Source organism: Paralichthys olivaceus, chromosome 10 (genome assembly GCF_024713975.1).
Source record: "Paralichthys olivaceus isolate ysfri-2021 chromosome 10, ASM2471397v2, whole genome shotgun sequence".
Lineage (NCBI taxonomy): Eukaryota > Metazoa > Chordata > Actinopteri > Pleuronectiformes > Paralichthyidae > Paralichthys > Paralichthys olivaceus.
Genome location: NC_091102.1, coordinates 20,551,317 through 20,578,724, shown reverse-complemented (window position 1 = coordinate 20,578,724; position 27,408 = coordinate 20,551,317). Strand labels below are relative to the sequence as shown.

The window sequence follows — 27,408 nt, the reverse complement described above, 5'->3', positions numbered from 1 at the left end:
GAACCACTCGTCCACAAACATTGTGCACGCTCAAAGTACCATTAAACCCACTTATCGCCCCTTTCCCAATCCCCTGAAATCCACATCCAGACTCCCAACTCAGCAGGTGTGAGCCAGAGCCTTGGCATTGCGGCACCTCGGATAACAACATGTATAGATGCCAGGCATAAAGACTGCCACCCCTCCCAACAAAAGCCCACTTGCCAACGTGGCGTGTCCTGTGCACAGCCATAGTCATTATTTCGGCCTAACCAGATTAAGCTAATCACGTTATGTAGTGGTAAGGCGTAGCCAGGAGATGGAATGAAGGGTCGGCTGTCCTGCTGTTGCCATGTGGCTCTGTAATACAAACACTGAACTGTCACAGAGCTTGATAAACAGAAGAGGTAATATCAGGCTGTTTGAGTTCATAAACCTCCATGTGAGTGTAAAATCTATAATATATGATTATACAGTATTATTACGAGCCTAAAGAACGATCTCAATGCTTTTTTAAATATTGTTAGTATAAAGTGAATGTTCACCATGTTCTTGCAAAATATTTACCATGCTGACATTTTGTTTTTTAGTGATACAGCCTATACTGTCTCAACAACTGCCAAATAGATTGTCATATCCAAGGTATCTAGAAAGTGAAATGACTTTAATGATCATTCAACTTTCAACGTGGCGCCATCATCAGGTCAAATTCTAAACCCGCCATCACTTTGGTTTTTGTCCAAACACCTGCAAACCAGCCTCTGTACTTCATAGCATGGTTATGCACTAAATCAAGATTATGAACATGTTAAACATTACACCAGTTAAACACCAGCAGGTTCACATTGACTGTTTAAGCACGATTAAAGGACAAGGTGTTTAAAGTCATTATACACTTGACAAGATGAAGGTATTTTATTATCATCAGTTCTAATCACACATCATCACTCGCACACAGTTTTTGTCTTCTTTTATCGTTGGGAATAAATCTGTGTGATTTCAGGCACTTAGAGTAGCTCCCCAGAGCACTCTTTATGAGATGTCTTATTTCAGTTGCCTGTGCGATCAGGAAATTCATTTCAGGAGTTCCAGTTTGAATAATAGTATTGTAAGGTATACACATAGCACAACATGATAATATGAGACAGGATTTAACAGCCTTGTTAAGTCATTAGTTGCATACAGTCGGGCAGGAAGGTTTTCCTGGATTTAGCCTACTTTGCTGTCCAAGTTATTACCTCACCGCTTAATACTGCATTTTTTTTGCGGGATGACTTTGTGAACCTGTGTGTTATTCTTCTGAGTGTATATTATGCAGTCCTATATACTGCTGCCTGGTAAACACCTGCGTGCCCTCATGTAATGCTGGCAGACAACATGATGCTGCTTTTATCGTGATGTTCCCAGATTCAGTAATGACATCACAGGTTGAGTATTATTCCTCATGACCAGTTATAGGTACTGTATATAATGAGGTGTCAACTATAACAAACAGCATGATGAGACTGCTTCTTTCTCATCTTGAATCATGTGAAGGTTTCAGTATGACTGCTTTGTGTCCTGCACTGCCTGGAAATAAGAAGTGGATCGCTTCACTTTCCTTCTGCTAAGTCAGTTCCTGCTGCTAATAACAGGAGAGAGGACAGTCACATGTGGAGAAAGAAACGAGCAGAGTCCAACAAGCAGATACTCAGTCTGGTTTATCATTTAAGAGTTCTCTGCTATGATTACACACCCTGAGCCACTTTTCCAACACGTCGCCTTTTAGGACTGATGAGAGGAGAGAAAAAAGGGGGTCATTAGTGGTTATAAGATTGTGGTTTGAAGTCTGAGAATATTTTCAGGCAAGGAACTACTAGATTTTCATCACCATGCTTGGTGAATCTATGGTCTTCCCATATGAGAATTCCGGTGCTAAGTCCCTCAGTATGGCAACCACATGGCCACTTTTAGCCCTGTCCAGCATGCACATGCACTTAATGGAAGCCTTATGGCAGGGCGCCATTTTAAACTGGCACTTCCTGTCTGGAAAACATATCCATTATCTCTCTTTTATCCCTGTATAGAACATATGTATGTTTAGGTTCGTTTTAGGTTTAAAGCAGGGACTCACGTAGAACCTTGCAGACACACACAGAAACAAATGCACATTTCCATTCTATTTTCTCTCGCTTTACTGAACTGTCATTGGAAAGGTTTACCATAGAAATACAATTACAGATAAGTTCAATATGAAATACAGATATAAGCAGATGCACACATGAGTCTGCATTCTGCCGCACACACCCAAAAGCATTGTTATAATGTGAAATAATATATATATATATATATTTAAATGTATATGTATTAGAAGGCTTAATGATAATGTTGCCCCAGTCTCTTGTTTGATGATTGGATGTACTGTTTATTCTTAAAAACCACTATCAAATAAGACAAATATTCTCAAGTGTAGAGGTCAATTTGTGATTCCCCCGCTTCTTTCCTGTCTTTGTTTTATTAATGAGTGTGCTCTTTTATTTTGGGAGCATTATTTCTTTATTTCTTGTTCAGATCTTGTACTTCTTCCTCTTGAACTCCTCTTAAATAGCACCCGCTCACAAGCAAATTACTCAAAACTGTTTCTCAGAAGTCGCTGCGCAAATGTCCCGTGCTTCAGTTTGATTCCTCTGTCTTATGCTCAGGCTGCTTCTCTACGCTCGCATGAAATAAACCAACTTTTCCTACAGAACCTGCTGATATGTAAAGTCTCGGAGAGATTGAAAAACAGGTAACATGTGGTCATTTGTCTTGAAGGGCCTTGACTATCTTCTCTTTATGTTCACTCATAATGGAAAACTGACGCTGGCAGAGCAGATATCAGAGCTCAATTGAGAGCTCTGCAACATGGTTAGCTGTCAGGGGGAAAATTAATAATAAGTAGGCACAAAACCTTGGAAAGTCGAGAAAGTATTATCAGCATAAATATAAAATAAAATGTTTGAAAGAGAGGAATTAAAACGAATATGCCCATGATGATGGAGTGACACTTTCATTCATCAACATCACATTCATGCCAGAGCAACAATGTGAGAGTAGAAGATTGGGGAGTGCACTGAAGCAGCCTGAGCATGAGGAGCATGAGTCAAACTGAAGCTCAGGACATTTGTACAGCAACAGTTTCTCTGAGTAGAGGAAAACAGTTGTGAGCAGAGCAAATCTGCATGTGATCAGAGATTATTTGAAAGTGAAGGCAGGGTCTGGAGGAAAATATTATAAAATCTGAAGATGAAATAAAGAAAAAGGCTCGTAGGATAAAAGAAAAGAAAGAAACTCTCCATATGGGTTATGTTAAATGCCATTTCAGTGTATTTGATGGAATATATAACTGTTGTGGCTCAGTACTTTTACAACATAATAACTATAATGTTAACATTGGGTATAAGGTTGTTGATTCAATGGACCACTAATCCCACAGAGCTGAACCTCAAAGCTGAATTGGGGACCAGCTGAGCAAATACACCACATAAATGAATGATGTCATGTTTCCCCACGGTCGGCCATTAGGGGGAAAATGGAAACACGATGCAGAGTTTTTTGTGAAAGACACAACACGAGGAAACAGTCAGACTTCCAAAGCTTGACTTTTCAGTTTTGCTGAATGCCTAGAAAACAGACAGGAAAAGGGATTGTGAGGCAGAAGAGAGAAAACAGCAGGCCGCAGACATACACAGGAGAGTTTCTCCAAAGAGTTGTGTAACGCACCTGCCAGGAGGGAGAGGAGATGACAGGACAAACGTTGGGAGGGGGCAGGGAGGAGCAGGGTAAAAGGAAGAAGGAAAACAGCAGAGATTAGGCTGCATTCTTTTTTTTCCAGTTTTTCTTCCTGCCTAAGCCTCTACAAGCTTATGTCTTTTATCACAGTGAGCTGGAAGTACTTCTGCCTGTAACGATCGGGACCATGGTCATGTCTGAAGTGACTGTGACTTTGAATGCGTGTGATTTATGTGTGCAGCCAGGTGTTGATTTTATGTATTGCACATGGCCAATTATACAAAATGAACCTATAAGTGAGACCATATTTCTGTGGAACACCTGCGCTCAACTGAAAAACGAGCCGCACCACCTGGGTTCATTGAAGAGCCATCAGCTCACAACGTTTTAACGCCAACATTCCACCTCTGTGGTCTTTTGTTTTTGTTTCCTTACCTGCAGCCAGAGGAGTTGGAGGCTCTTCATTCCCATACGTTCCGGGTGAAGACATTCAAGAAGGCCAAGCACTGCAGCGCTTGTAAACAGACCATCATCCAGGACGGACTCGTCTGCAGAGGTCAGTCACCTGAAACTCTGCTGCTCTCGTTGTGGTCCTTCATTCACTTTTAAAGAGTAACTGCTGAAACGCTGATTTATTCATGTGGTGTTCCGTTTTTCTGTGTCCAATCTCCGTGCCACTTAGTGATAGTTGGTCACAGCTGGTCAGCCTCAAAGAACTCCATGACATTTAATGTTGGATGGAGGCTTTATTTGACGATATGATAAGGTCTTGCACTCCAACACGTCTTAGTCAGGTGCATTGGATCAACACGGACACCAACAATCTGACTTTTGAGCCAATTCTGAATAAGATTTTTCTCTGATCATTATGTTTACATGAGTTATTAATTCCATTTATATTCCTGTTCCCACAACCTTTTTGAAAATATCTCCATTTTGATGTTTGTGTCCATCCAGAAATGTTATGACATCCATTTCCCTTGAAATTTTGTATTATTCCATTCTCTCCCTCGCCTCATTGATATGACTTCTACCTAGCACCAGCCATTCTATTTACACTGGAAGCCAGGGCACATGTTGTCGAGCATTTGGTAACTGCTATATGTCAGTGTCACCAAATACAGTGAAAACTCCAATAGCAAGATTAAGACATATACATGTCTACATGATGCGACTGAGGTCTTAATGCTCCATGTCTTATTTCTTCTTTTGCTTCTTTCTGAGTAGTTGTCCTTATTTGAGGCTGTTTTCACGGTAGTGTCTTATTCAGACTGTTGGCTTTGTCAGGTTAATTTTGGAATACTGTTGGCCATGTAAACGTGTTAAGTCATTTTGTTTAAATGCAACTTATTGGCAAAATTAAGCAGGAAGTATAATTGCAATTAGATCATGTTTTCTATTAATGTACTTAAATTCTGTTCATTAACGTATTTGACAAATCATAAAATGCAAGTGTATCAGTGTAAGTAAAATTCTGACAGACAGTATATGATATTTTTATTTTCCATGAAATATCTGATCCTGCAGTTTAACATCCACTTGTAGTGACAACAGTATTCCCAAACTTTCTAATGGTTATGTACAGCACGCAGCGCTTGGTTGAGGTTAGAGAAATCCCTTCAATAAAGTATATTTGGTTGTCTTGACTGGGAAAAAAATATATATTCCTGAACGCTGAATGCCATTGACAGTGTGCAATATTCTGTGGTCTCTTTACAGCGGTTCTTACCATGGTTATGTCAGTGCAAGCTGAAACAAATATTGACTGTCAGGTATGTCAGTGCAAAATGCCATCTAAGTCACTTTTTCACATCCTTCTGATGCCTTTATTATATAGTGGGGTCCTCTGGCTGTTGGGACATGACTGCCCTGAGGGTTTTCCACCACATCGGCTTACTAGGAGAAGCCTTAGTTCTTAGTTGCAGCTTGGTTAAGTTCAGGCAAGAAAAGTATTTGGTTCGTTTTGGAAAAGATCAAGGTTTGAGTTAAAATTGATCTTTCACAACATTTACCACATGCAGAGGCTTATTAGTAGAAAATGTTGAAAGCAAACTTCTCCCATGTGCCTCAGTGGGCATAAGTTTATGTTTTGTAGTTTTAAACCTGTTACAAGTAAGATCATATCACACCCTCTGTCATTGAAGGACTGCCTAGAGCAGTCATGTTCAATTAAGGTAATAAATGTAAATTCTAGGAAAGTGAAATTGGATGAAGTATAATTGTTATTATTAATGTTAAAAAATGAAGCAAGCAACCTAATTTCCATTCACTGTACATAATCTTAATTTAGTTGTTTCATTGGGATGAAAAAACAAGATCTCAAGGGATTTATCCTAATAAATACATTTGATTACCTAACCGTCTCTGACCGAGAGCTAATGTTTACTGCAATATCTGCAATAATAATAATAATAATAATAACTTGGGTTTGTATAGCACCTTTCAGGGTACCAAAGGCGCTTTACAGAGAGAAAATAGCTTTAATCTGCTGGGGCACTCAAGGCAATATCTGGTTCAACATTTATCAGTGGTCATCCAAGGTTCCCTGGTGTTGTCGCAGTTTCAGGGTTCAGTCAGTTGAGTGACAGGCGGAAAGGCAGAGGGTTAACTGAATCTCAATTTCCTTAATGGTGTTTACAGATGACGCAGTGGGGTTGACTGATCGCAGAGTGATTTGCATGGATTCATTGATGCAATAATCTCTGATAGAATAGACATGGATTCACACTGTATTTTTCCATCAGTGTTTTTGTTGCTTTGGTTCCCGCTCTTTTCATAAAGAAAATGTCTTTATGACTAGTTCCTCAGTAATTGTAACTTTCTGTTGTTGATTTTAAAGCTACTGTCACTTCACTAGTGCTTCTATTGTTTTCTACTCAGATGCCAGTTGGGCGGGACTGAAGTATACTGTGAGACATCAAACAATTACAGGAAATTAACTCAGATTCAATAATAGACTTTAATGTGGTCACCATTTTCTGAACCTTTCCCATCTGGTGTTTTGGATTAATATGAAATAGAATGAAACAAAAATGGAGAATATATGATCCCAGAGTACAAAGCACACTATGTTGTGGAAATGTCTGTTTTCAGAGAGATAACGTCAAATGAAACCATGCGGAAATGGCTGGATGTTTGCTTTGGCACACGAGGAGGGAATGCTCAGCTTGTAGCTTCCCCAATCTGACAGAAGAACGGGTTGTTGGAGGGGCACAGCATAGAAAAAACAGAGCACTCTCTGTCTGCACATTGGTACCTTTGAGTCTGTAAAGTCTGTCTGACAGATTTCATGTTGTTCTCTTCCTATGCTGTGTTCAGAGAAGTGGTCAAGTTCTCAATCAAACACTATTGCAAATTATTCTTCCATCTGTTCTTGCTAGTCACTTTAAAGCTGCTCAGTACAACTTCAGTCTGGTGTGGTGGTCACAAAGTTATATACCTTGCTTAAGGGATCCTCAGATTTATCCTGCTGGTCTGGGGATCAAACCGATGACCTCTCTGTCACTGCTCCTCTTTGTCTGCTGCTGAGGAGCAAAATGTTGGAGGAGGATGCTGGTGGAGCAACTTGGCCAACAGCAGGGCTGTGGTAATACTGGTCTATACCAGGTGTCTCTGTGTCTACCTTCATTGTGAGTGTACAGCAGTGTTGCTGGAACAGACCATGGCACAGACCTCATTTCCTGGATAAAGAAAAGCACAAGTGGCAACCAGCATTTATCCTGCATCTTACTCTGTGATCTAACTGCTGAATCCAGATGTTGTTTAGACACTTTTTGGGATGCACAGTGTGATGTGTATATCATTAATTCTCAGTTTTGTTTCATATGCTGGTTGTTATCATCATCAAGACAAAGCCTGTCCTGTACATCAGTTAGTGTGAACCACAGGGGTTCCTCTTACTCTGTCGCTTACTGATTAGTCTATATAAGAAAATCATTTGTTAGAATTTGAAAGACATTTTGTTTGTGTTTTGGACTGCTGCTAACATTCTGTTCTGGATACATAATGATCAGTTGTGTGTGCAGACAGTTGCTTAAATATCCCCATAAAATGATAGAACAGCACCTGGGATCATCCCCAAAAACACCTGATTTATAGTGGAGATAAACTGTCACGACAAGACTGCATTTAACTCTACTATGATTTCATTTACCTGGGTATGCTTCTCTTGTCTTTATGTCATATCTGACTCTGGGCATGTGTGTGTGTGTGTGTGTGTGTGTGTGTGTGTGTGTGTGTGTGTGTGTGTGTGTGTGGGTGGGGGGGGGTTGAAAGAGATTTATGAGGACAAGACATAGTGAGGCTCCTTCTCAGACAGAAGACATCAAATAACCTGGTTTTATCTGTCTGTGTCTGTATCCTGGTCTCATGACTCATTAATGTCCCATTTGCCAAAACTAGAATCAGCAAGCAGGAGGGAGTAGCCGGGTCAAAGGGTGAAGCGATGCAGATGTGGAAACTAACAGTGCTGTGGTTCAGTACAGTACTGAGTGTTAAAGTACTTTTGGATGAAATCTACGGCTCAACCCATCCATTTTTTACACACTAGGATTCTGTCACTGGTCACGGGGAGTTCAACACGACTCTTTGAATGAGTTGTATGATGTCATCTGTGGCTCTGTAGGAGCTCTGTCAAGTCTGAAAAAACAACCCTGATTATATCATCAGGATGGTTCGATTTGGTCATAGCCTGCACATTTATTAAAGGCTGTGTAACAAACTGGGGGCAGTGTGATTGAAACACTGGTTTTGACTTTGTCAGAACTGTGCCATCAAGTTGTAAATTGTGGGAAGCAACTATATTGAAGTGCAACTATATTGAAGTGCAACACTAAATTAGTGGACTACCTCTTTTAATGAACACTTTGACATTTTGATAAAAAGGCTTATTGATATTATGGAAAATTAGAGATCAGCAACACTTTTTCCTATCTGCCTGTTTTTGCAAGGTTTATCAGACAGCAGTTGGTTTGCTTTGCTTAACATAAACACTGAGGGAAGAACAAATTGAACTTGGCTCTATCTGAATAAACAGAATTTGCACTTGCAGGACTTCCAAAACTCAATAATTAACTTGTTACATCTAATTTATGTTTAAATCGGCCAAAACGCGTAAAATAAGATCTCTACACATATATTTATTGATATATCTATATACTTATTTCCTAAAAAGTTAGATGTATCCCTTTAACACCCTGTCCACACAAATGCAGATATTTTGCAAAACACACTTTTCCCTGAGTCTAGGCCTCTCATCCACATGCAAACAGTAATTAACAAAAACTCTTGTTTCAATGTTTGTGGTTTTAGTGTATCAATGTGTATCCGTGTTTGGGAAACAATGACATCACACATATGCCTACTGCTGCTTTGTGCGATGAGCATACATCAGAAACAGCAACAATGGTGGCTATATACTAGTTTCTCTATGTGTGTTTAGCGCTGCTTACGTCTAATTACAAGTTTACAGCTACATTTATAATCACTGCACCACATTACCAACATTCACAGGTGTCTGTCTCACCCAATATAACTTGGACCACAGTGTTCGTCTCTGGTATTTGACGGATCGTTATCGCCACCTGCTGGCCTGGCATGCTTGTTAGAAGCCCTTTTTACGCTCTCCCCCTGTGCGGAGATATTTAGTAAAATGGCAGTCGTGTTGGGAGTCTACACTACTGCGGATATTGTTTTGAATAAACATTCAAAACAATATCCGCAGTAGTGTAGACAGGACCTAAGTTTACGTCCTCTGCTGCTACATGGAGAATTATATATATGTTTATTTGTCATTCAAAATAATCCATAATAATTCGATACAATAAGATTCAGAAAGAGTTTGACAAAGGCGTTGTTGGTCGGAGTGAAGCCTCACAGGATCCAGCTGCTGCCTCAGTCTCCATGACTTCCCTTCTGCTGCTCTTGTTTACTAACAGTCTCCTGTCACATGGCCTCGTAATGACAGCGGCACTTGGACTTCCTCTCTGTTAAGCAGTTGCCAGGATACGAGGTGTTAGTTACTTTGACAATAGCATGTTGACGCAGGTCACGACGGCAGTTTTCCAGTCACATAAAAAAAAGGAAAGAAAAAATACAGCCCTCTGTGAAAGGGTATTTTTGGAGAAAAGACCCTGAGGGCAGGAACTGGCTTTTCTATTCATTCACTGTAGTGCAGTTCAGGTTTAATAGATGGTGTGTGTTCACTGGGAGGTCAATAGAAGGCTGTTGTACTCCGCAAATTTGGTCAAATAGACTTTAGCACTTCATACAGTTTATGAAGTTCTTATATTTTTGTTCATGATTTTGTTAACCTTGATTTGAACATATTGTATAATTGTTCCTCTCACTGCTGCCTCGTGAAGCTTTTGTACAGCAGTATACAAAAGCTTAATCTCTAGCTTGACATTACAAATAGTTTGAATAAATCTACAGTGATTGTTTTTTAATGTGTTTTCCTCCTGTTCCGTGGCGACTGGTTAGTCCTTGTTGTGAAGGAGACCACACCACTGTGGACCCACCGTAAACACAGGTCCTTTAAAGACTGGCTGCAGATGCATTATAATAGCAGGTGTGTGTAGTGAGGGAGAGTAAAGGTTATCACGGCTCTGTTCCTGACTGCTGAGCTCATACACATGGTATGCAGCAAATAGCAGCAAGGTTTAAACACACATACAGAACAGGCTGCATGCAGACAGAGCTTTATTGTCGTGCAATAATACATACGAGACATTCAAAGATTGTGAAAACGTGTCAATAAAATAGTTTATCAGGCACTCTGCATTTACCTTTGTCCCCCTCACTGTGTTGTTTTGTCTTGTTGCCATGCCATGTATTGGCAGAAGTCTTTAGTCTGATTAGTGATGCAGATGGATGAAGATGATCACTGGGGATGATGGGTAGTGACTGTGAGCGTCTCTCAGTCTAATATTATTATCCTAATCGTCAATGCCTCCCCATCATGGTGATGTGGGACACACACTCACTTTTCTTCTGTGGGTGAATGGAGGAGATTCAAAATGTAGTTCAGCTTTAACATTGTAAACTTCTCAGTTGCTTTGTTTCACTGTCTGATGCACTGTCATTCATTTCCATTAAAATATAATATTACTCAGCTTATAGTGAATCATGGTGAAGAGTTTTCAACAAATAGTTTACTAACGTAGTTTCCACAATTGCGGTGCCACAGTGATTGATGCAGTAAGACCGCCACCTGTTGGATGAGTTAGAATATTACAACTGAACTGCAGTTGAACCTCATTCAAATTTAATGAATCTGCAAATTTAGGGCTCTTTACTTGTTGGCCATTGTTGCTGCTGTTTTTTCCACAGGTTTCCATATAGGAAACACAAAGTGAAACATCATTCCCCTGTCTTGTTAGAGAAATGACACATTGACACGCTTCATATCAAGAAAGAAATGTTAACATTATTAAGCTCATTTGTGTTTAAAAAGTAGACACAAAACATATCTGATCAAATCTGGAATGATTTGATTGCATTTATATAATCATTCCTACATTTTTATTACTTTTAGTATTTGGGCCTCAGTACATTGGGGATTAGCAGGCTCATCTACAGAGCTAATTAATTCTTTGATCTAGCCTCTGGTTGTTTACTATAAGCACTCCTCATCCAATATTGGCCTGAAAGTGGAGGTTCAGAAGTTGTTTTTATCCTTTGAAACAGCAATTAACAATCTCACCATAGCGCCTATGTGGTCATCAGAAGATAAAGATTTAAACATCTGTGATTGTTAATTATATTCTACAAGTAGCACAAAGTCCACCTGCTTTTGAAGCTGAAGTTAGAGGAACTTAAGATCCAGAAGAGCAACCAAGTGCATCAATAGATCTTGTGGTGATATTGTTATTTTTATTTTTTGGTGTCTTTTAAGAGACAAGCACTCCAGTTAATATAATAAAATATATGGATGCATGCTTCAAATATTTATCTGCGCCTCTGTGCTTGCTGTCAGAATGTCCCATTCTTGTGAATGCGATATCTTAAGAACACTGTGAAGGAATTTCTTCAAATTTGGTTCAAACGTTCAACCGAAGTCAAGAATGAACAGACTAGAATTTGGTGGTCAAAGGTCAAGGTTGCTGTGACCTCACAAAGCACATTTGTTGCCCTGTGAACACAACATCTCAGGAACTCCTTGTAGGATTTTTTCAAATTACGTACAAACATTCACTTGGACTCAAAATTGAACTGATTAGATTTTGGTGGTCAAAGGTCAAGGTCCTGGTGGCCCAGGTTTTTGTTTGCCTTTAGATTATTTCTTCAAATTATGAGAAGTTGTCACTGACTCTAAGATTAACTAATTGAATGAATACAAATGCAGACAAACATTTAGATGTAAGAAATAAAACAATATCTGAAATATAATCTAAGCTGCTGTGCATGAAAACCCAAGTGGGCTAACTTGTTTTCCACCTGTTCGATTACAACCACCAGGTGGCAGCAGAGTCCCGTGTTTCTAAAGGAGTCTCCTATCTGTCTGCACAAACACAAACTACATCTGCTGCTGACTTCTTCCAGAGAACATTCCTTGAATTCTCAGCTAAAACTCTGGTCCTGAATTTGAGCAGGTTGTTTAATCCACATTTGTCATGCTTCTTGTCATATTTACATGTTAACTCTCTGTGTTTTTAGTAGCTACTGCCTGTATCAGAGGAAACAGCTGTTTCAACCCAACAGAGTCTGACTAATGCTCACAGTGACATAAAAACAGACAGACTGGCAAACAAACAGAAGTCCTGTTTTGTCAGTTTGAAGCAAACAAAAGACAGATCTGAGTACACAAATGATTCCATGGAAACTCAGGATCTATCCCGCTCTTGCACTGTTTTCAGGAATGTCCCATGTTAGCAAATCCTTAGCAGCTGCATGAAGGTGGAGCTTTACCCACAGAAACGCATCACTGCCAGGGATTTGAGCTTGGGAAAATGTGTGGGCTGAATGATGACACCCCTGCATGAGTGAAATGATGGATAGTGATGAGCTAGTGTCAATAATTACTAACATCAATACTTCACAGAAACTGCAGAGGGTGCAAAGCAAGACACAACTGAGTATTAGAGCAAGTGTGTAGGAACATGAAAAGGTTTCTTCAGCTGTTTTGAAGGGAGGATGAAGTCATGTGAGGTAATCAACTCCACTACAAGAGCTGAGAATGGCTGCCACTTTCAAGACGGTTTATCACTTTACCTGAAAGCTGACTTGGTACTGTACCTTTAAGCTTCACATGACTCCTTTTCTGTGGGTGTACTATTGCATTAAAATCCGTACTAGCATGAAGAACTGTTGTTATGCCCCCGCACCAGCTCTTTGTTTTCGTGTTGTCCATCCATCTGATCTATTCTTGTGAACACGATATCTCAACAACAGCTTGAGGGAATTTCTTCAAATTTGACACAAAAGTTCAGTTAGACTGGAGGATGAACTGATTTTTTTGAAGGTCAAAGTTGCTGTTAACCTTACAAGGCACATTTCTTAGGTTATGAACATGATATATCAAGAATGACCTCTGGAAATCATATCAGATTTGGTATAAATGTTCTCTTGGACTAATAGATGACCTGATTAGAATTTGGTGGTTGAAGGTTTGAGTTCAAGATCACAGAGACCTTACAAACCCTTTTTTCCCTTGTGAACTCATCATCTTTTAACTTCATTTGAAATTTGGCACAAATGTTCACTTAAACTCACAGATTTTGGAGGTCAAAACTCAAAGCTCAAGCTCACTCAGTGGCCTCACAGATGTGTCTTTGGCCTTTTGAACATGATGTTTTAACTCTGCCTTTAGGGAATATCTTCAAAATTTGACCAGTTGTCACTTGCACTCAAAGATAAACTGAATAGAGTTCAGTGGTCAAAGGTGAAAAGTCGCAACGACCTCATAAGAATCTGGAAGAAAATGTACTCAGACTGAAACTGCACTGGTTGGTGGTAGGGCGGTAATTCTTTTTTAAAATTATTTCCAATTGCCACAGTAAAACAGGGAGGGCCACCAGCCTGGTGCACATACAGAACCATGGTCTCAGCACATTACAAGTTCAAATCCTGATCTTGTGCTTTTTTTTTACATTTGCCCCTCCCCCTAACTTACACTCTGCGTGATCTAGTCAAGCTCCTGTGGCTTTTCAGCCATTGTGCAAATATGTTTTTGGGCAGCTGAGCAAAATTCACAAAACACTCCAATTCCAATTCCGACTCTGTCTTGTGCCGACTTGTTATGAGCAGTTACGTGGTTTATTACCTGTATGTAGAGCTTATTGGATTAGACTGCCAATATTTCATTTTTTCTGCTTGTCAACAAATCCCATGCAAAGATTGAGATCAGCTACATGTAAGCACTAGTCCACATCTCAGTTCCACTGATGTGCCTCTGGCTCTCAGCTTGAAGCCCATTGGTTCCTGCTTTCGATGGGAATCTTTAAAAACAGATCAGAATAGAATAACATTTTGTTCTGGAAGAAAAAAGGAAAAGACTCAATCATTTTCTAAAACAGCTGGGCAATGTAGTTTTTAGCGGACATTATTCAAACAGTAGGAAATTGTGGATTTATGGAGAACTCCTTTCAGCTGCAGATCAGTACACATCTGGTGTCCTCCTGAGTATGCAGCACAATAGTGTGTGTGTGTGTGGGATTGTCTCAAAATAAACTACAGCACAATTGTTCATATTTAAAAAACTCTGTGATATGTTTTTACTCTTGGACAACAATTGAGCTTAGGTACAGTTTGTCAGGCTTTATGTATACGGACAACACATGTTAGTAGAAAGGTATTTTCAAATGTCTCATAATGTAGCACTGTTCACCGTTACTTCCAATATTTGGGTTAGACGTGTCCAAAATGTACACATTAGTGTCCTTTGAATGTTACCCCATGTACAGTATATTTTACGTATACAATACTCAAGATAGAATAAGACGAGATTAAATCAGATAAGATAATCCTTTATTAGTCCCACAACTGGAAAATTTGCTGTATTGCAGCAGCAAGTAAGTTAAAATATAGACATCAGTAAAGCTAGACCAATAATATCTACAGTGTAAACAGAATATTTACAGTGTAAACTAAATATACACAGTATCAGATTGCACTTAAGGCACAGAATGAATACTTTAATATAACTATGCCGCCTATTTTTAAACATGTTAATTTACTACACAGTCTGTCTGTAGTTAAAGGTGTATATTATTTTTTCCTCTTTTATTGTTATTGTTCTGTTCACTCTCTGCATTGTTTTGACTAGCTGCTGCTGCAAATGGATTTCCACTTATCTTAATTAAGAAACATACACAACATTGAATATCACAAACGATATATCTATAGTAATAATATTGTGATTACATTCAAGTATGTAGAATTTAAACCCAGCAGTGCATTCAACTTTTTTCTGCAGAATGATGAGTGACCTCTGTTCACAGCACATATATATTCCATTTTCAAAATCCCACAACATCAACATAAGGCAGCGTAGGAAATAGAGAGAAAGTCATTAGTTCGGAGAGGTAGTGGTTGTACTGTGCTGTGTATGTTTGTACACTGTACACGTGTTGGGTCTCACGTGTTTGTGACAGTGCATGCTAGGCAGAGAAGAGAGGGAGAGAGAGGGATGGAGAGAGTGAGGGGAGGGAGAGGAAATTCTCCAGCCCTGCCCTCTGATTGTGCTCGGTGCTGAAAGGGGGTCCAGCCCAGCCCTGTGGGAGTATACACTCATTCCAAGGGACCACAGAAAGGAAATCTCCCAGCTTCAGTCAACCCCCCCCCCCCATATTACACATATTCAGATAGCAACTAGTCATCTCCTCATTCTGACCCACTCCTATCCCCGCCGTCTTTTCATTTCTTAATGATTGATGTGAGCAGTTGTTGCCCTCACGCTCTGTTATTCATCCTTCCAAATGATGATTTTTTTTTTTATTTTTTGCTCCAGTATCTTCTGGCATCTTCTCTCTCCTCACCCCCTCCAACATCCACCCACCCCTCCTTTCCTTTCCTCCTTCACTTCACCAGGAACATTTGTGTTTATTCTCCAAAGCTGCACTTCCTAACAAGGTAAAGCCTAGCCCGAGCTCCTTGGGTTCGCCGCTTTCACACCCAATATGGAAGTCCTTCTTTTTCTCCATGCGGCTCAGGAGTGGTGTTTACTGGGGACTCACGTGCTGGAAACGGCACTGGACATCGTCCTGATGGACTGGACACATGTTTTAATGCTTATCAAGCAAACAGCCATGTTTGTTTGGATTTCATATCCATGAGGACATTCCCCTATGACTTATGTCATATCTATCTTGTGAAAAGTACTTTGTGCAAGCCTCGGTGCACACCCCTTCTCCAGTGGTGGAAGAAGAACTGTATATAGATGCTTTACTTGAGTAAAAGTTGGCATATCATGAAGGTAAAAACATGTAGCTAATATCAAATAAATGGATTCAAAGTATTGATCATGCAGAGTGGACCCTGACAGTAACTGTATTTACACTGACACCAATATTCTTACTATTGACCCCCAGTATAACACTTTATAGATTATGGTGTTTATATGAGTTGCGAATAGAATATTCCGTCAATATTCTCTTTTACATGTTACAGAGCATAGTTTTAAAACTAATAGTTCAATGTACGACACTACCGTATAGCAATTTGGGTGTTTTCTTTCCAATTTTTTCAAAAGCTTCAACTCTTTTTTATTTTTCCATCTTGTTTACACCCGGGACATGAGTCATGAAGCAGCTGATAACTGCTGTGAAAACTCCAATAGGCTGTTACATTGCGGTTAAAACGTAAAAATAATATGACTACGGTTGGAAACTTATTCTGATTATGAACTTATTCAGGTTAAGTTTATCAGAAAATGCAGTGTATGTCAATGTCTTTATAAGACTATTGTTTAAATCAAGTTAATATCAGAATACTGGTGTAACATCGTCACCGTTATATTGTTATATACAGTATTGCTCATTTGTTATGCTATCAACTATTAGCAGCATTTAAATGTTATACCTGTTCAAGCAGCAAATGTACTTCAACATTATACTTTATTTACAGTATTAAACTATATGTATTTCATTGCTTTCCTTTTAGCCGTAGTAACATATGCCTCTCACTTATCCATCAGAGTTGTGTACACAGTCTGGAGTCAAGCCTCCAACCCCTGATTGGAGGTTAAAGTGATTATTGGATGGCCTGCTCCATCTCCAGAAGCCACAACATGACACAAGCCACCAATCACAGCTGAATACATTTAATTATCTTTGGGGTTTTGTGCTGTTGTTTTCACAAAACAAGTATTTTCACTGCATCACATTGGGCTCTCGTTCCTATTTTGTGACATTTTATAGGTTGAATCTGTGGTGGAAATTTATCTCGAGATGCGAAATAAAGAGTTTCTCAGACTGGAGTTGTCTTTGGGTCATTTAATAGAAAGCTCTGCAGAGGGTTGCACACTCAGCATGAATGCTCAAAGTGGAACAACCCCGAATAGGGAAAGAAGTAGGTTTGTATACAGTCAGGTAAACAGGAAACATAAGAGACAACTGTTTCTGAGTAATAGCATGAAAGCTGAAGCCACCTGTCGTCTAGTTGAAACCGGAAGCTGTCTGCTTTTGCTTCTGCGTGAAAGAAGAAGTTTGCTCCTGCACAGATCAGGGTCAACAAGATCTTCATCATCAAGAAAGGACATAAACTCTGAGGTTACATCTGCCAAGTGCATAGCAACACTCGGGGCATTTGATAGTTAAGGGTAAAACAGTAAAAGGTGTCTGTCTAGTTTTGAATTGTCCGTCTGCACGTATGCCAGGCAGTTCCTCTTATGCAAGCACAGTTATGTTTCTATATGAGTTATTGTTGAACACAGCACATGAGCATTGATCAGACATAGAAAACAGTTCAAGCTATGGTCGTATGCAAGTTTTCCATTACAAATGATTATTCAATTATTCTCACAATCAAAGAAATATTAAACACATTATTTCGTTATTATGAAGATGAAGTATTTAAAGTGTCCTTCTGTGGTAGGAAATAAGTCAGTTAAGTCAGTTAAGTCAGTTCCCTCTTCTCAACTAACGTTTCAGTGGCTCGCACACACAAAACGTGGCGCGTGAGAGGCAGGTCAGCAAAGTCAGATATCGTAGTTTTTACAATTCTTACGGTTATGAAATCGTGACATTATCAAATTGCGGTTATCGTAATACTGATTAATCCCGGCATCCCTAGTCCAGACTAATCTGTTCCATCATTTTCGTTTCAGTCTGTAGACATTCTCCGTCCCAAACCGTTCAGCCATGGGAACTCTCTGGGAAATGTGTAGCTCAGCAGGATTTCACAGTGCCACCCACAACTGAAGGCCTCTAATTAAGAAGTCATTCTGACTTTCAAATGTTACCCCCGAGATGCAAATATAGTCCTTCGAGTGCTGAAATAGAAACTAAATGTATGATGTAATTACACATTTTGCTGAAAAAAAGAAAGCTTCTCACTTTCCTCAGTTTTAGCATAAATACACTTCTTGTCCACCGGTTTATTAGTGCAGGAGCCATAATGAATAAATATTGCTGGTATTCCTGAAGTGAGGAAAAGAAAAGTGAATCTCTGCTGGATAAGATTTAAGACCTGCTGCTCCTAACACTTAACCTTTGACCCTGAACTTTAGGGTAAAAGCTATTTATGGTTAATGTGATGCTGCGGAGTTACAACAAAGCTAAAGAAGCTTATGATGAACATCAAACACAAACAGGAGAGGAAAAACAGAAATATTATTATTATAATATCATTATTCCCCAAGTCCATTTAACTAAATAGCTGGTCGATAGTTGGTGCACCTCACCTGTTTCTGAATTCTGGTCCAAGTTGTTCCTTTTTCACTGAAATGTGTTGCACGTTTCTTTCAAATTAACCCAAACACAGGAGCCAAAGTCTCCTTTACTATATGTTACATTCAAATATTCATTCCGATATCAACCTACAGTCAGCAGCGGATTTACAAATAGTTGGATGGCATCTTGCCGGAGGTGGCATTGGGTGCAGTGGAATAGTTTGTGATGTCGACAGACTTCTGCCTGCTCAGAAGATCTGACAGTAAGACGTAGGAGATGGAGAGTGGGTTGAGGATAGGTTACTGTGGTCAAGCCGTCATTCCTATCTCCGTGGTCAAACGGGCCGCACCTAAATTTGGAGTGTGTCAGTCTGACCTTATGGTACATGTTGAAACAGCCCAGTGTGAGCTGACTTGAGTGACTGTCCTTGTTCACTGTTGCAGTGTCAGAAACTCACCCGAAGAGAGGGAATGAAAATCCCAGCATATGCAATCGAATTTTTGTTCAGGAATCTTAAACACAAATCCTCCAGTCTCTCTTAATCCTCACTTCTCTCATCTTTGTACACATATCAAGTGGATACATTAATGGCCCGGGTTAACCAACATCTCCCAAATAAGTTGTCATGTAATCCTGCCCTGGTCAAATTTGCATCTGATCATGGATTTCCATTTATTGTGTGTGTATCTAGGTTGCCTCATGGCCTGTTAGAACACACAGAGGGTGAATCTATGGTGATTTATACTGAAGCATGTGGTTTCAAGAACAAGGGAACTTGTTGTTGCTATTAAGAGACACACTGTAAATCAGAGAGAACAGTGTTTGAGAGGCACAGACCTGCTGTATATCTGAGGCAAAAAAGAAAACGGTGATGATAGTGGTCATGAAACATGAGACTGAGGACACACACAAACACAGACATGATTTTCACTCTCTCACAGTGTGAGGACTGGCCACATCCCAGCTTCATATCAGTGTCTTCACAACTAATCACACTTCAGATTACACTAGCTTTGAAAAATGTGGCTGGAGAGCGTATAACTCATTACATAAGGTTTAGCGTGTTCCAGTACAAGCATACAGTCTTCTCTTTATTTGGAAAGCCTGCGCCTGGGCGCATGGAGCTGTGTTTTCATTCCCTGTCTCATGACGGGATCTGACTATTTATGAGCTGACAGTCCAGGTGCTCTCCCCTGTTGACCCTTATTTGTACACCCAGTTGGAGTGTGTAGAGAGCGCTGGAGAACAGTGCAGGGAACTTTATGGAAATTCTGTAAATTGAACAACTTCTGTAATCCTGTACGACTAGATTTTTATGAATTTGTCTAAACTCTAACCCACATATAGCACTAATAAATGGAAATGTCAGGCTGCTGTTTCTTTGTTGTTGCTGGCAGCAGTTTGTCAGTCCTTAAGGAACTAGTCATAACAATATAAGAGAACTCTAACTTGGTGTTTTGTTCTGTTGCTGCATTGTGTGTATATACATTTATATATATGTAGAATTATTTTCTATCATCCATAAAGTTGTTACCATCCATGCAGTCAGTCAGACCTTGTTTGAGCTGTTACTTGAGTGGTGCATGCACATACAAGTGGCATGCAATGCTATTCACTTGTCACTCAAAATCTGTTGCTTGTGAGAGCGATATTTGTGCGTGTGCAACCCTGCTACCGCCATAGATTGAATTCATTCTGTGGGAAATGCTATCGAGAAAGGAAAACATTCTTGGATCACTCCATTTATTTGGATCCACACCAAAATTGATGTTTTGTGTAAAACCGTCCTGTAGCTTTTTTGCAAACCAAACAAATATATAGCCTCTTTGGCAGAAAGATAAATGTTTCCACAAATATTGAATTAAATGTGGTACTACTGTACATTCTTCCTCAAGTGTTATAACCTTGGTGATCTCTTGACTTCCACAATCATCGGATCATAATTCCAATTAGCCCAGTGTTAGATTATGACCAATAATTAGCTTCCATCTAAACATTAATAGTATTTTATATATTTTAGTTTTTTATGATAAACATGGGCTCTTCTGCTGAACTAGCAAACTTAAATAAAATTGGTTTTATGTCTATATGAAAAAAGCCAACAGACAATGAGCAAGTTATGTGGTGTGCTTTCATACATGGAACAGCAGTAACTGACTGTATGTTCAAGGTACAGTACATCTCCTCACAAATGTCTTCTCATACTGAGTTTCCATGTGTTTCAGAGTATTGAATTAAGCCTTTGACAGTGTCCTGAGAGCACAGAGATAACACTGGCCAGGGTTAGTTTGCTAAGAGCAGATGATATTTGACTTTAACCACAGAACAAACACATGGATGGAATATGGACCTCTTTCTTTTTCATACCTACTTGCCAACTACTCAAGGTCATGATTTAAACTGGACCACACTGTTTGGAATTTTCCTCCTCAATGTTTTGGTCATTTTTATGAACCATAAAGCTAATTCCTTTTTTCTTCTTCTCTTTTTCTGTTTTCTCCAGTGTGCCGAATTGCTTGCCACAAGAAATGTGAAGTCAAGGTAAGAGTCATAACAATTTTTTTAATCTCTCAAGTGTTTTGAAAAAAACTCTAGATGCTTGTGTCCACATGTAAATGGGTGTGTGAGACAGGCTCCTAGATTCTTTCCCTTTAAAATTCATGTAAGCTTATTGGGAGGAAATATTATGTTAAGGTGGAGTCAGCTTCTCCTCAGCATGCAGATGTTGAGGTGGGTGGAGTTTTGGGAGTTTATCTTCTGCATAAAAATCTTAAGAATGTCTAAACAAGTGCTCTTTGTACCAGAATGTGTTTATACTGGATGAACTCTTGCATCTTGGAGATCGTCGGTGTCTAAAAATAAAAGACCTCTGGACGGAGATGTCGCTTGATTAATTTTGTAAAGAGCACAAACGGGAGGAAAAACAAAGTGGAGCTGGTGTTTCTGCAGGATCGTTAGAGAGGGATAGTTGTGTGTTTTGTGTGTGCAACTGCCATGTAGGAGGATTTACACACAAGTATCAACACACACACACACGTGCACCTATACAATATACTGTACGTACACATGCTTCATCTGGTATCCATTATTGAAATGGGTGCTGCTTGCCAGCTTTGCCCACTCCCTCTTTTACTCACAGGAAATGCCAGGGGTGCAGGGCAGACAGGCCATACTAAATATGAGGGGTGGGCTTTGGACCTTGTAGGACAGGCCTGAACTTAGACAAAATTACAAGTCTTGTTGCTCATTTCTCCTCATGTTGCAATTTTAACCACTGAAACTACCAATTGTTTTGAAAGATTGAATTCATTAATTCACCCAAATGACTGAAAAACATTTTCTTTTTTTAAGGACGGGGTAGAAAGCCCTGCAAGTTTATTTTGAAATGTTAAAATTTCACAAAATTAAAAAACACAAAATTAAAACCCTAATAATTTCAATATAAATGCAAAAGATATGCATGTGGATACGTGTCCATTTAGAAATCAGTGTTTTAATTGTATTTTCCAAATGAGTGAATTCAATATTTCTTGACATTGAAAATATATTATTAAAAATACAATAATATTCTGTTCAAAATGTTATCATCACCATTTTCATGGCACATTTACTTGATTGATTGATTTGAAATGTAAAGATTTTTTATTGCCATAATTCAGTTTACAAACCTACACATTACAGCAGTTGTTTGGAAAGTTCTCTATAGCCTAAGGCTATAGAAGCACTTTGCTGTGTGTAGTATAATAATCTGTTTCATGTGACAGTGTAAGATCAACAACTGTAGTCTGTAATATCATCATGTCTCATATCTCTTTGACTCCCCTCATGTTGTAAATCAATTGCTTTTCTTAAGAAAGATTACGCAAGCTCTCTCAGAATGCGGAAGACGCAGAGATCGCAGATAGCTCCACAGCCGAGAGAAGGCACACAGCCCGGCCGCCAGTTTTTACAGAATGGGAGCGCTGCTCTAAATAAAGATTTTACTCATTAATTAAAGTATCGATCATTATGTGATGATCAGTGTTGATAATGTGGCGACAAACAACTAAACCTTTAAACTGTAGCAAGTCATGAGACTTCAGTTGAGAGAGAGAGAGACACACACTCACACACACACACACACACACACACACACACACATACACACATACACACACACACACACACACACACACACACACACACACACACACACACACACACACACACACACACACAGCAGTGGACTGTGTTTGCACTGTTTCTTTTCCCTCTAGGATCATAAATGAGCTTCACAATTCTTTTATATAATCAACTGCCCATAGTGATGAATGTAACTCAGGACAAACATGATCACTAGAAGTTTCTACAGTTGTGTTAAGTTGGGGGAGACTGAGCGAGTTTTGACGGAGCTGCATCTATATCTATACACTATTGTGTGTGGTAGCTCTAGCTCTACACCTTGAGTGGCAGTGGCAGACAACAGTCCACAATAAATCATTTTCTAATTAGGAGTAAACCTTCCTCTTGTGTGAGCTGTTTGTAGCTGCATAGGTTAGGCCTATGCTACTGTATTTTAATGTTGGTCATAACAGTGGTAATGGGAGTGCCTTATATTTTAGGTGGTTCATGGTGTAAAAAGTTTGAGAACTACTGCATAAGATCATTTTTCTCTTCAATGCTGTCACAGTACAGTGCTGCTCTGATCACTGAGAGCTGTGCCATTTTAAAAGATATTATTTGTCATTTTTTGCCAATTACTTTATTTTTTGGGGTTTTGTTATTTAAAATATTTCCACCAATTCTTACCTAGAGAAATCCATAATTCTAATGTCAAGGTTGTGGTCTGTTTCATTCGGTTGTTGGTGTCGTTTACACCCTTTGTTTATGCATTTTGATTGTCTCCCAGGAAAGTTCTCCATGCTTAACACATTTTTAAAATATACCTTTGGACCATGGTCATTGTAATCAAACTTTAGTCACGTTGTCTTTTAATGTGAATTATTTAGCTGATATAATGAGTCAGTTTGTCACTTCCTGAACGTCTGGATGTAAAGTTATCAGTGAAACAAATATTAGCTCGCCCCTCTAAGACATCCTGTGTCCACTGTACAGCATTGGACAATAACACATTTTTAATATTAAACTACTTTATTTGTTGTTTTGATGATTTAGCTCCTAGTAAGAACCTCCTGAATTACTACCACTGAGTCCTAACCAGGAGAAGATGACTGTGATGGTGAACTCCGATCATCTCATGCTTCATTATCTACTGACATCCCTAAACTCACCCAAAAATAATTCCCCATCATGTGTCATCAGATAAGTCATGAAGAAATCAGAATGAAGTCAGAAAATTACATCATAGTTCAAACATGCATTTTTCCAGGTAGACACGACCAAAAGCTTATATAGATAAAAAAAAAAAGTATGATCATATGGTAGGGATGACATCATCATGACATCACTATGAAGTCAGAAAATGATGTAATATAGTGAAATGTAAATTAGTCAATCAGATTGTATTTGTATAGCCCATGTCCATGAATCACAGTTTCCCTCATAGGACTTAATGGTCCAGTGTGTTAGATTTAGGTGAGAGGGAACTATTGGCAGAAATTTAATAGAATAATTCTCATGATGTTTTCAGTAGTTTGTTTAATCTAAATTGTATGAATTGTAGTTTTCTTTAGCCCAGAAAAGGCCCTTTATATTCAAATACTTTATATTTACATTGAGGGGACCCTCTCTACAGAGGCCGCCATGTTTTTTACATTAGTCCTGACTGGACAAACTAAACACCTTTTGAATTTTTATGACAACTGAAGCTACCACAGGTTCTTTTTCATGTTTGGAAGGAGAGGGTGAGGTGAGGGGTGAAGACTCTAGTGTTATGTCCAATAACTAACTACAATAACCTCCTCCTCCTCCTTCTCGCTGCTGTCTTTATGTACAAAAGTGAAACTTTCCATCTCCAGAAATCACAGCAGCATTTCCTTTTTCTAAACATTTCAACCAGAAATGTCAGAGCAGGAAGCAATTTGCTCAGAGGACTGAGATGAAAAACAAGGGAGTGACTGCACCAGGGTCAAGCCTGATGACTGTTGGCACACAGTCTGGCCTGTGAGACTTTATCTTAAAAACCAGGTTAAGCTCTTTTGTATGACTGTCAGTCATACACAGTATGATCTTCTGTCAGGAATCTCTTTGTAATAACTTGAAGCTGGGACAGTTCTCCCACGCACACACTAATAAATCTCTGTCTGGGAATAAGACTAATATGTGGCCCATATTTAACCTGTTCACTGCAAACAAATGGTCAGACCTGCACATGGGTCCTCAACCTTCAGTGTGTTTACTCACAACTGGATGTGAAAAAAGCTTTCAACCTTGTCAGTAAAATTTCACTTCTGGGTGAGGACAGGACTCTGTATTAGATCACCTCGGGAGTAACAAGACACAAATAGTTTCAAAAGTAAATTTTTCCAAAATCCTTTTACATTTGCACTTTATATACAGTCCCTTTCCATTCGTCTTTCTTGACGCTGTCACATCATATTTCTTTGCTCAAACTCCCTTCTAAAAAGGAAAGAGGCAGGATGTCTGGGATTTTCCTGCTGAACTGCTGTGAAAGCATTGAGGAAAGGTAAAACCTCAGACTACTTAAGAGCTTATAGTCTGCTCACGCTAATTTCAGTCATACACTGTAATAGCAGCCAGTCTCCACCTACTGTACAAAAATGCAACATCAGTAGATTTGGTAAAGTTCCCTATACTCTATAGTATATAACATAGTATATTGTATAGTGACCCTACATTCTAATCTTTCACAAATCGACGGCAGCCTTTCCCTGCTTTGTGCACTCACTTTCCCTTTGTGTTGGAAAGCAACGTGGTCTCACATACAGTGTAAACATACAATATACAATATATTGTGCGTCTCTGTGGCCTTTATATCAGGTACACCAACATCTGAGTCCTAATGGAGAACATTCATCACATTTCCTGACTTGATTGTTTTTTTCACCGCTGTTGCCCTGTGGTCTTAACAAAAGTCAATTTCCCTGTTATGGACTAATGTGCATTGCACAGGAACGAGGTGCTGAGTAAAACCTGATCATGAGTAAAAGAGATTTCTCTCGGTTTGCTTTTCATTCTCTGCTCCAAAATGAAGAAGCAATTTTTGTATTTTTTCAGAAGAGCACATGCTGTATCTTCGCCAAGGCCCAATTATGAAACCACATTTAAATGTACCCGATCTGGATTATTTTTATTTGGATCTGCAACAAATTATACACACTGATAAATATCAGTCAGTCTGATTTTCTTCTTTCATCAAGATCCATCAATTATTCTCTGAGATGATGAAAAATGCCATGTCTCCCAGCCTTTAAGAAAGTGAAAAAAAAAAATAACTGGGATCTGTCCCCTGATCCGAATGTGCACCCAAATTTAATGGGTTCTTCTCTGACATGTCTCACATCCTTCCACTAAGTCCTGTGGTAATCAGTCTAATAGTTTTTGCTTAATCGTGCAAACAAACAAACAAACAAACAAATGTATATGAAAACCTTGGTCATAGCAACAACAATAACACAAATCAGTATATTAAAGGTAGACATTTAAACAGTAGATTGTTTTAAATAACATATATTCCTGTTAGATTTCAGCACTTGGCCTCTTTTCCATCATTAAAATATTCTAAAAAAAGTATTGCATTGGAAATGAATGTATACATTTTTCCAGAAATACTGCATACCACTGAGGTTAGAGACGCAGTGATTCCAGCACTGTGTGCATGTCAGTAGCTACAGTGGTCCAACATTTCTAACATTTCTGAGCAATCACCTGCAGATATAAAGTCCTCGGCGCAGCTGAGAACAACGCAAACCATCAATCTTTTATTATTTATTGCCTCCAAGTAGTTGACACATCCAAACAGCTGTATCCACACATGTGAAGAGGGTTTTTGAGAGAGGCATTAGGTTTGGAGCTGGCCGTCCCCTCACCTGGTGAACACAGCTGGGATTTATTTAACTGTGGCAGGTTACGGTGGCTGTCTGGTGGTCAACACTTGTATGAAGCCAGGCAGAGTCACGAGATACCATCCTTTACTGCAAGTCTTTGGATGAAGCCTAAATAACTACAAGGATTTAGTATTGGAAAATAATAAAAAAATTCCCCACCAGCTCTGAGGACTCTTGTTCACCCTGACCTCTGACCTTTCTCTAGAGCTGCACCCACCTTTTTTATTTATTTGTCCATTTATAGCTCGTAACCATAATCCTAGTTTATAAAGGGCCAATGGCTTCAGAGGGAGGACGTGGCTGAACTGGCCACCAAAACAAAGAATGGACAGATCAAAACACAGACGGAATGTGACATCATTCTCTGCTCAGGTCAACATTGCTCCACGATATCTTTACTTACAAATTAGTTGATTCTAAAATAGCTTATAATATTAAAAAGTACAGTTCAAATTACATTTTCTCAAAGATAGTCTGTCATTTTAGGTATGTTCTCATCAGAATAATGTTTGTTCAAGCGGCTTTTTTTTCCTGGTTAGTTTGGTTTTAATTAGTTATCTGATGTCGTGAAACGTCATGATTGGCCGCTGACACTGACTCCAAGCAAGCTCATGTACAGATGGGACGTTTCTACTCCATCTCCCAATCGCTACTATACAGACAAGATGGCAGCGTTTGTATCGTGGATATTTTTTACTTCATTTCTGTGAAGTGGGAGGAACGTGGACACGTCGTCCATCTTTATACACAGACTATGATGTATACAACGTGTATAACCTTGATTCATCAATGACTCCATTTACAGGGGAATTAGAGAGAAATGCCTGAGGAAATCTTTGTCCTCA

The 27,408-nt window shown here is 39.2% G+C and overlaps 1 protein-coding gene across 15 annotated transcripts in view; it reads left to right on the top strand.

The window, feature by feature from the left end:
• The window catches only part of tns1b (tensin 1b), a 165,122-nt gene that overhangs the window by 48,027 nt on the left and 89,687 nt on the right, over window positions 1-27,408 (top strand). For 14 of the 15 annotated variants that reach the window (XM_069532439.1, XM_069532435.1, XM_069532443.1 and 11 more), the window contains exons 2-3: window positions 4,171-4,285; window positions 21,061-21,098. In XM_069532439.1, the coding sequence (XP_069388540.1) occupies window positions 4,171-4,285; window positions 21,061-21,098 (153 nt within the window). The remainder of the gene's footprint in view (window positions 1-4,170; window positions 4,286-21,060; window positions 21,099-27,408) is intronic. The other variant, XM_069532451.1, reaches the window with a different exon arrangement.